We start from the raw sequence: 11,073 nt of genomic DNA, 5'->3' as shown, positions 1-11,073 counted from the left end.
AGCTATTATATTCTTATCTATTTATATTTATTTTATCTTTTTATTTTATTTTTTACATCTTTACTTATATTTATATTTCATGTTTATTGCTGTTTGCACGGATAAGAGGAAACGCAAAAAACCGGTCAAAACTGGTTGTTCCAGGACCTTATTTCCTGGTTACTCGCATTACCAGAAAGGGCTAGCAAAGGATCCCCACATTATCCTTTGTTAGCAAAGCAAACAACCTACCCATACGTTATCCTGCCGTGTCAAAATATGCATTTGCACAGCTCAGTGTATAGCACAAAGTTCAGTCATAGATGCATAAATAGTTACATAGTTAAATAGTGGGTGGGAAAGATCCTCGATTCCAGCCGGCTAATATGTGCCAAGATAAAAAAAAACATACCGCTGCCGGAGTTAAATACATTTAGTTTAATCTTTTAAAATGACATCTGAGAATAGAAAAGACAGTGACTAGTCTGGAGATATGAATACTATAAATATGGCGGTATTGGAATTAACAGTATAAACAGTATTATCAGTATAAATATAAATATGGCAGTATGGACAGAAAAATCTGTTAACGTCATATGTTATCTAAAATCATATGTTTTTTAGTGAAGTGGGGGGTCATACATCAATAATTTAGACATGTTGTGATGAGTTGTTGTAACACCTATTGAAGTACAGCAGATTTCTAACACAAGGCCTGTGTTATCTTTTATTCTATAACAAAAGTGTAATACTAAATTGTTGAAGTATCATATCTGTGTAAGCAGGGCCGGTCCTAGCTATGGGCAATGTGGGCGGCCGCCCAGGGCGCATTCTCCATGGGGGGCGCACGAACGCCTGAAAAAGCAAAAAACCTTGGTAATTTTCGATACCGCTCATTAAGTTAGCGGAGCGGGCGCCCCGGGAGCGGGGTGTTGACAAGGCAGAGGGGGGCGTCGGACAGACCGATGGGGGCGCACGCATCCCGGGGCACGGGCGGCTGTTAGGGCGCACGAGAAAATGTTCACCTCGGGTTCGCCCAGGGCGCAAATGTGGCCAGGACCGGCGCTGTGTGTAAGTCATTTAAAAAGCAATGACACAGAGCACATCTGTAGGAATCAGTAACTTTAAAGGTTCACATTGGAAAATTACAAGTTAGACGCGTTAGCAAGAGCTGTTTTGTCCTGATCAAAAAAAAAAAAAAAAGTTAAAATTCAAATGAAGTAACAGAGCATCATAAATTCACATAGTGCATAGTGTAGGATTTCAAAAATATCACAAGATAGAACTGAATATTTGTATGGCTCTTAAACCTGCAGTGGAACCTATTCAAACCAGTCTTCTCTAGCTTTTTTGTATTTTACTGTAATCAAGTAATTCATTATTTCTCCCCCTTGTGACTCTTGCGTCTTTTGTTCTTGTCTCTCTTTTTTCCTCCTCTAGGAGAAAAACCCTACATCTGCCCATATGAAGGTTGCAGCAAACGTTACTCCAATTCGAGCGACCGCTTCAAACACACCCGCACCCACTATGTTGACAAGCCTTACTACTGCAAGATGGCAGGCTGCCTGAAGCGCTACACAGATCCCAGCTCATTACGCAAGCACATTAAGGCCCATGGGCATTTTGTTGCCCAGGACCAAGGCGCTCCGAGCAGGCTGGGGACGGGGCTGGGCCTCTCTGGGCGCCAAGGCCCTGCTGAACTGCCACCTGTAGGCGGGGCCCACATCATCATCCCTGGGGCTGCTGCAGCTCTTCTTGGAGGTCTGGGAACCTCTTTGCCTCTCTCTGCTTTCTGCCATGCCAGAGCCCTGGGCCACCACGGGGCACCACTCATTTCTGTAGGTGGAGGAGGAGGCAGCGCAATGGGGCCGCTTAGCCTCACTGACTCTCCTCTGTTACATTTTGGACTTTCAGCTGCATCAATGTTAGGGCTGGGAGCTCTGAGAAGTCTGGGACACATGGCAGGAAAGGAGACAAAAGGTGAAGAAGAAGAGGAGGAAGGAGAGGAGGGGGAGGTATTGAACCTGTCTGCTGGGGTAGGACCCAGACAAGGTGACCATTTGTCCTGGGTGGTTGTTCCCCCAAGGGCACTTCTCCTTAAACCAGCTGTTGTCAGCTAGAATGTGCACTCAGCCATGCACAGAACCATATACCACTTACATGATTCTGATGTGAAGTGTGTGTGTGTGTGTGTGTGTGTGTGTGTGTCTGTGTGTGTGTGTGTGTGCGCGCGCATGTCAGTGATCAAAGGTTGCTTTCACCTGCAGAGCCATAAAAAGCATTTCAGTCATTACAGCCCAGAAACACCTGAAAAAAACAGACTGAAAAGTACAAAGTCTTTGTGTTGTGTGCACAAAACCTAAACGCCTTTTGAGTGTTGGGTTGCTTAAAGTTTTTGCCCCATGCATGTTTTAGCTGTCTTAAACTTTAAAAGGTCCATTCACCCAAATCACAAAGAAAATAAACTTGCCATGCAGATACATTTCTAACAGCTGACATTTTGAGATGCCTTTTGATACCTAAATACAGTCTTGATCCTAGATTTCTGCTTAAACTCAACATATCCTTAAAATAGTCCATTATTTTAGATAATCCACAGTGGATAATCTGGATAATCACTGTAAAAGAAATTACAATTAAATGTTTAAGATAAGGTAGACTTTATTGATCCCATACCAGGGAAATTCACCTGTTACAGAAGCTAACAATATACAAGGTGGATAAGAAAAATACTCAGGGGCACCTTGGTGTCTCGACAGGCAGTGTTTGAACTAACATTGTTAAGGATGTTAACATTGTCCCCCTATGATGACACGAGTATGCTAATATTGACTGCGGCAAGCAGCTATGGATGTAGACTCCTAATCCTGTTGCAATGTATATAAAGGTGGTGGCAGATGTTTTAGAGGTGAATATCTCAAAATCTCGGGACACAAAATTACATCTATCTGCATGGTTTGAGTGAATTGACCCTTTAATATTCCTTGATGCATCCATCTCCTCCCATTTATGGCCAGAAAACATTTTACAGTGGACAATAACCTGTATTAGATTAACTAAACCAGGTTATAAAAAGAGCCGGTACACTAACTTTACCTTTGTAGTTTTTATGTTCGACAATCCCCACTGACTGCTTCCACAGAATCAAGTTTTACTCATAAATACATATAGGGAAAAGCATGGGGAGCAATGAGAAATACATACAGTCCATACATAATAATTTAATGTAACATCAAATGATATGCATTGTAGAATTAATCAGGATCTACTTCTGTTACAATCTGTATTTTCTTTCTTTCATGCAAAGTTACGAGCTTGTGCAATCCAGGATTTAAATTTCAAAAAACAATCATTTGAAAAATTTGACACCAGTTCCCAAAACATGACAGTTGACACTTGTTATTTTAATACTATCTACAAAATATTTATGTGTATGAGAAAATAATTGTGTTTTTGAAACATTTATGCGCCTGGTCACAAAATGGAAGGCAATTTTGAATCCTTCAATGTTGGACTCACAGTCTTGTTAAAGACGTCAAAGACGTTTTCTGTGGTTTCATTTGGTACATTACAGTAGTTGTCATGTGCAACATGTGCACCTATCATGACCCTGCTCCATTCTCACACCCACAGCATACAAAATAATCACCTCCCATGAGGAAAACAGAACCTCCTGGGTCTTATTGCCACATATGATCATTTATGGCGTAGTAAGTTAGTTAAAGTGATCTCAGTGTGGCTGTCAGCTACTTTTTTTTTTTTACACAGAGAGACTTTGGCCTGGTGCGACATTTGCAACACTACGATGTGTGACAAAAGACTATAATCCACACAGAGCTATCTGTTTGACCATGTGATTTTTCAAGTCACAAGAAGAAAGAAAAAAAAAACTAAGTTGACGCAACTGAATGTAGGTTTAAGGCTGAGTCACTTCCCTCCTTGCTTTCTACCAACAACAGCTTTGTTCAGTCTTGTCTAATCACTTGCTCTATCAATTCCAAGACAACGATCTAGACAGGATCAGCCCTGCCTTTCAGACAAGACATTGGGAAGGACAACAAGTAGAAGACAATGGTGTGTTTTAGTGTATTCATATCATTATAACACATTTGCTTCAAATGAATGTTAAAACATGAAAAGGTACAGACAAAGAAGCCAAACAATGGTTTATTGGTTAAATGTTTTTTTTTTTTTTAAGGGTGAATGTTTGACAATGGCCACATGTGGCCAGTAACTGTGTTGATTTACCTTGTATTCCTGTTGCACATTGATTTATCCTAATCAATATTTCAAAAGTGTCCAAGTGCCTTGTGTTTCAACTGAATTATATCACACAATATATGAAAAATATTTACACAAATGTAAAGTGTATAAATGTACCTTTCATTACATTTTAGAAAGCTGAAATTTAATAACTGACATGACAACAGATGTGATTTGTACATCAGGGCCACTACAACATTTTCCAAGGACATCACCAGTGTTGATGACTATGACAATGACTCTACGTCAATAAACACAAAAAACTGAAAAAAAAAACCCAACAACCTCCACCTCTCCTGTTGTGTATCTTTGTTGAACCAATCAAAAGCTTTTAAAATCAACAAAACAAGAAAATTTGGTTTTACCTTGAATACATCATCAATACATGCTTTTTTTCCCCAAGAGTATTCTGCTAATCCACAAACATTTCAGGAAATAAAATGTATAGATTGTGCCGATTAAGCTGATACCTTTGCAGTTTAAATGAAGACTGTTCATTTAAATGAAGACTGTTAGAAATAGAGATTTAAGTTAGAGCCTAAAATGGTTCTTCATGGTAAAGCCATATGGAAACCTCTTCTTGTTCTACAACTTAAAGAACCAGTAATCAGTTAAATCATCTTAGAATATCTAGCTTTTATTTTGACATGTGGATAGACTTACATTGTTGGAACTACTTTCTTCAACGTGTGAATTAACTCTACTGGGAACACACCACAGAAGAAAGGACAAGAGGGAATTATGGCCACAATAAGAGCCTGTTTGTCCTTAATCTCTGGTTAGCTTGATTAGTGTCTGCAGCTCCAAAGTCTGCCAGCTGATGTTACACCGGGCAACGAAGCATATCAACGCTAAGCTGTTGACTCAGCACAGAGGACAAATGGGGAGAGCGGTTCTTCCAATTTGCACAAAAGCACACTTCACAGTAAAGACTCTTCACATAACATTACTAAAATTTTTCCCAGGTCGCTGGCAGACTTTATGGACTAACATACCTGGGCATAAAACAGTTTCATATATCTCAACCCCCTGATGCACAACATACGCATACTCCTAATGCACAACATGGGTAAAAAAAAGACCCACATTCACATTCCCACACAGTGTTTCTTTGCTCTATCTTTTAAAATCAATTTATTTTATAATTGAATATTCTAGGTATTCTTTAAATAGCTTGTTTTTGATAACAGATCATTATTTTAAATGTTCCTTTCATACTTTATTCCTTTTATTACTACATCAAGTTTACACACATGGGTCAAAAGTGACATATTCATCCATGTGTGATTTAAAATTAAATGACTTAATGATCATTTGTTTCAAATAATTACTTTAGCAGTGACTGATAATAGATAACACAGCTATTGAACTGTACTGTATCTTTATTGTAAGTAGTGTAAACTGGTAAAATGTAACTAAATAAAATACAACTGATCACGTCACTACACAAATTGCCATCTCAATGTTTTACTAAGCCAAGTTAGCTAAGCTAACTTAAATAGAATTAGCTCATAGAATATGTCAACAGCTACAATTAACAAATATGTATGTAGGTTAACGTCAGAAGACTTGTAAAACAAGCCCTATAAGTATCAGTTGTGCAAAAGGAGCTATGCAGAGCTGTGAAATGTCTGGCAGGTGAATAGTTGCAATAGTTTGCAAGCAAACAAATCTCATGTAGGTCATGTCTGTGTGCAAACTTGATGCAGAAATACTGTCACAGCCCTTTTGGGTGCATTTTAGGGCCTGTGCTGGGCACTCTGATGTCTCTCTCTCCTCAGGTCTTGAGCTGACTGGAGCACAGTGCTCTGATTAGTGCAACTCAGTACACCTGGCCAGTGTCCTGTCCGGTGGTGATTAAAGCTCTGTCTCTCTCATTTGGTCTGGCTCGCTCCCTGAGGACAGCAACGCATCTTGGTTCTGTTGGTGTTACTCTTTCGTTATGTTTCGCATCAACACCCTTGCAGCACATTTATCATTTACAACATCACTACACCACTGGCAACTGACTGCCACAGCCCACAATTATCCTTTTGTTGTGCATCAGTTTAGTTTTGGATTGTTATGATAAATTAAATATCTTTGGTATCTTTTTGAAACTGTGTGCTTCCTCCGTTTTGATAAAGGCCTTTTAGCCAGGTTGTGTCAATACAAAAGCTGTGCTTGTTCATAAAGCAAGAAAGGAAAGAATAAAAATGATTTACTGAATACTTGGAATAATAAATGATTTAAAAAAAGTTATTTCAAAGATAACTTAGCCAGAAACACTCAGCCATACATGAAATAACATAGAAAATGGATATGGGTCATTTTTGACCCATGTTTTGCATTAGAAGGGTAGTGATACAAAAGGGGATTTTATTCAAAAAGTAATAAAAGAAAACAGAAAATAAGTTAATTGAGGAAACCTGAACTGATGGAATACCGAATGATGAAATTAATTTATTGCAAAGATATAGAACATAAAAAGTCGGGTCACTTTTAAACCCATGTTGTGCATCAAAGGGTTAACATGGCTTAATATAGGACTGTTTAAATGTCCAGTGTGTAGGATTTAAAAAGATCTGTTGGCAAAAATGGAATATAATATTCATAAATATGTTTTTCACTAGTGTAAAATCACCTGAAAAGACAATCGTAGTTCCTTCTTCATGCATGTGAGGCAAGGGGTACTCAGTTGGTTGCAATATGCAACTTTCATCACTAGATGCCATTAAACTTTACACACTGGACTTTTAACTTTTGTTTATGTGCCTGTAGTGGTGTGTTTTTCATTGAGGTTAATGTTAGGTTACTAGTAACTATACATCCCTGATACACAGCTAAATTGACGCTAGTTTAAGTTATGCGTGACACAGACACAGGGTCTTACATGCTGACTTTTACCTTTGCAACATTATCCTGCGCAGACCACACACAAAGCATAAGCTTTATATCAACAACATCCAGAAACAATGCCAACTTTTCTGGGCCAGATCTCATCTGAGATGGGTTGATGCAAAGTTGAAAAATGTGCTCAAGTCCACATTTCAAATGTTTTTTTTTTTCATGAACGTTGTGTCCTCTAGACTAAGGAAGTAATCGACCATCCAGATTGTTACCAGCGCACCAGTGTGAGTGGCCTTTTTATACAATACAATATTGGCTCCACTTGATCCTTATCTTCTTTATATTTTTCAAATATTCAACTTTATACAGTAAGGATGATGAGCAATCATGAAGTGAACAAACAGAGGGGGAAATGGGGAAACAATTTCACTTTCAAAACTTCACCAATTAGTGTCCTCACAAGTACTTACTGACTGTGAAAAGAAAAGGTGATCCAAAACAGTGGTGTTACATCAAACATATCCCTGTCACAACTTTTTCACAATTTAATGTGCTGAAGCATTAAATTCAGAATGTGCATATTTATATAAAAAAAAGAAGAAAAAAAAAGTTAGGCAGTTTATAGTGTAAGAAATATTGCAAAGAAAGTGACCATGATACAAATAATAATATTATTTCAAGAGTAGTGACCATAATATAAATAGTATTACAAAAGTAAGTGACCATGATATAAATAATAACTGCAAGGTATAAATGAAATAAAATAGAAAAAAAATTTGCGATGAGACATGAACAGGAGACTACAACATGATCAGGTGGTGCAGGTGTTGTAAAGTCTGGCAGGGATGAAGGACCTGCAGAACCTCTCCTTCTTACACCGTGGGTGTAGCAGTCTGTTGCTCAGGGACCCCACAGTGTCATGTAGGGGGTGAGAGGTATTGTCCATGATGGATGTCAGCTTAGCTAACATCCTCCGCTCACCCACTTTCTCTATGGAGTCCAGAGGACAGTTCAGGACAGAGCTCGCTCTTCTAATAAGTCTGTTGAGCCTGCTCCTGTCCCTGTCCGTGCTGCCCCCTCTCCATCAGACCACAGCATAAAAGATGGCTGAGGCCACCACAGAGTCATAGAAAGCCCTGAGGAGAGCCCTGCACACTCCGAACGACCTCAGTCTCCTCAGCAGATGGAGACGACTCTGACCCTTGTAAAGTGCGTGGGTGTTATCAGCCCAGTCCAGTTTATTGTATGCAGAGATGTATTTAGACATCAGTCGTGCTTGTGAAGGAGTGGTGACGGTAATTAAGTTGTAAATAAGAAATGGTTTTAAAGTTATTATGATATCTTGGGCTTCCTGTCGCTCAAAGTTCACCTTCCAATTTCTTTAAGCAGTGAAAATTAGGGTTAACCCTAACCCCGAAAATTAGGTTTATTGGTTCTCATCTTTTTGCAATACATAGATGACACGAACAGTTTAAATAGTTCATGTAAACTAATATTACAACGTTTTTTATCCAAATTAAAACGCAAAATACTACTTTTAAAATGCACTGCAGCCTCAAAATTATTCAACCCCCTGAATAGAATCCCTCATAAGAGCACACATTTGATCAGGTGATGCCTGATGTAAATAATCAAGAGCTTCATTAATTGCATCAGTTGTGCTTCAGATACAACACATCAGATACCTGGACTGGGGTTTGTTAACGGTGATGTCCGATTGCATGTTAGAAATATGGCTGTCCAGAGAATTGTCCAAAAAGTTACAGAGAAGTGATCATTGCCTTGCACAAACAAGGAAAAGGATACAAAAAGACAGAAAATGCAGAATGTTTCTAGACATACAGTTTGAAGCATAGTTTGCAAGTTCAAGGTTAAAAGGAACACTACCTGGACGTTGCTATCCGTTAATAGCTTCCTTCAAACACTCCAGTAACTACAAAAGATTTACAGTAAGTCTTGGTGGCAGCAGGCAATGAAGTCTCAGTTTGTATACTAAACACTGAAGGGCTCCATGCCCGGACACCAAGATGTACACCACTACTGACCCAAAAGTCGGCTCCAATATGCTCAAAAACATGTTAATAAGCCACAGAAGTTTTAAGATTCTGTTCTGTGGAGAAATTAAACAAAACTGGAACTTTTTGGGCCTATGGCTCAGTGTCATGTGAGGAGGACAAATGAAGAATGTCCTGAATAGAACAGCCTGCCTACGGCTCTGTGACGCTGTTTTGCTTTTTCTAGCATTGGAAACCTGCACCGTGTGGAGAGCAAGATGGAGTCAAGTATCATGAAATACCAGGAAGAAATGTCACTAACTGAAGATCAGGCAAAAACACTTACAGGCAAAATATGCCACAGGATTTAGAAATCGAGAGAACACAGAGGAACCAAGAAACCAAGAACACGCGAGAACACAAGAAACCAAGAACGGACAGACATGGAAACAAAAGAAACACAGGAACTAAATAGACAGGACTGTGTTTGTTTGTCATGGATCTAATGTTACAGGAACTGGCTGGCACCATGTAAACAGCGTATATGCTCTCTCTGGAAACAGGGGAAATAAGTGAGACAGGGCAAACTCTGCGTCCGTTTTTCATCTCGCTCAGCAGAAAGAGGAAAGCTGCAAAGCGGACCAAACTGACATAAAGCACCTCACTGTCCCCTACTGGCGAACCCACAATTACTCCTGACATCTATATAAAATATTTAAGTGCATAGGATGGTGGAAACAGGTTGATTACCCCTGAACAAATATTCAAAACATTAATTATAAAACTACAGAAACTACCACAAATGTGATAACACGCTCTCATTCCCTGTCTATATTGCTCAACCACTGTCACTCTCTCTCTCTTTCGCTAGTATGGGTACACGAAATAAAACTTTATTCATGGGTAGGGATGTTTACATAAGCCAAACAAGAACACACATGGGAAAGCATCATAAATGATTTGATGAACTTATACAAACAAGCACAAGGAAGAAAGCCAAGGTGTCGAAAGCCTCATTGACACACCAATTGTATATTTGCTGTTACACGTCATGTCAGGGGACCAGGACATAAGACAAAAGCTGCAGTTCAACACCTGGAAGTAATCATATTACTGTCTTGTCTCTCTTCTGGGATGATTTGGTGATTCAATAACAGTCACCAAGAATGTCTCCTCCCTTTTTCGTAATTGCTGTGGTAGAAACCCCCCCCTACATTCAAAATACCAAAATACCAATGTGTGTGTGTGTGTGTGTGTGTACGCGCATCAGGGGATCAGGTGACATGAAAAACCAGGTACGGTAAAGTCGACAGGTGTGAAGCTGTGACAAAACCTCTCCCTCCCTCCCTCCCTCCCTTTCTTTCTCTCTCTCTCTCTCTCTCTCTGTCTGTCCCTCACTATTGGCACAGAAATGTCAACAAACGCGCAACTGAGTGAGAGCTCGTCTTAATCTTGATTTAATTCAAGCTTGAACTATATTATGTATTTATAAGGCGGGGTTAAGAATATAAGGAAGCAAGAGTGGCGGCAGTCATGGGGGATCCTGAGACTGTCTCAGGTGGGAATGGTCTGAAAAGGTAAGAATTTAAAATGATTTAACTTCCTCATCAGTGGGTTGTCCGAGTGGTTTAAATCCAAAGTCAAGACAAGATCTTTTCATTTCCGCGTATAAACGTAATTTTCAGAATGAACCGCTATGGAAAAGTAGTTCATCCAGTCATAACAACTGATTAATTAATCAGACTTATTGTATACAAAACAAACAGACGCCTGTTTAATGCACAGGAACACCAGATTATCCAGCTACCTTTGGAGTGAAACACATTGTAAACTATATGTTCAGACCTATATCTGACTAGGGCACCGTTTATGGGACGCATTCAAACTAAGAAGGGAAGGAGAAAAGTAACACTAGAAAAGTAAAATAAGCGGCTCTTAAAAATTCCCATGATTGTTATAAGTAGTGTTGGGTATAGTTACTTTGGAAAGTAGTTAATTAGGTTACAAC

At 39.2% G+C, this 11,073-nt stretch overlaps 1 protein-coding gene across 1 annotated transcript; it reads left to right on the top strand.

The window, feature by feature from the left end:
* The first annotated feature begins 1,029 nt into the window (after positions 1 to 1,029).
* Positions 1,030 to 5,687, top strand: LOC113745363 (zinc finger protein GLIS2-like). The gene has a single exon (XM_027276894.1). It carries the CDS (start codon positions 1,533 to 1,535, stop codon positions 2,097 to 2,099), a length of 567 nt encoding a protein of 188 aa, XP_027132695.1. The 5' UTR covers positions 1,030 to 1,532; the 3' UTR covers positions 2,100 to 5,687.
* Positions 5,688 to 11,073: the final 5,386 nt, after the last annotated feature.

The sequence above is a fragment of the Larimichthys crocea genome, unplaced genomic scaffold, assembly GCF_000972845.2.
Source record: "Larimichthys crocea isolate SSNF unplaced genomic scaffold, L_crocea_2.0 scaffold6806, whole genome shotgun sequence".
Taxonomy (NCBI): Eukaryota; Metazoa; Chordata; class Actinopteri; family Sciaenidae; genus Larimichthys; species Larimichthys crocea.
This window is presented reverse-complemented; position numbering and strand designations above follow the sequence as displayed.

Bases quoted from the DNA above. Each gene is read 5' to 3' on its own strand.
- LOC113745363 (XM_027276894.1), top strand. From the start codon at position 1,533: ATGGCAGGCTGCCTGAAGCGCTACACAGATCCCAGCTCATTACGCAAG.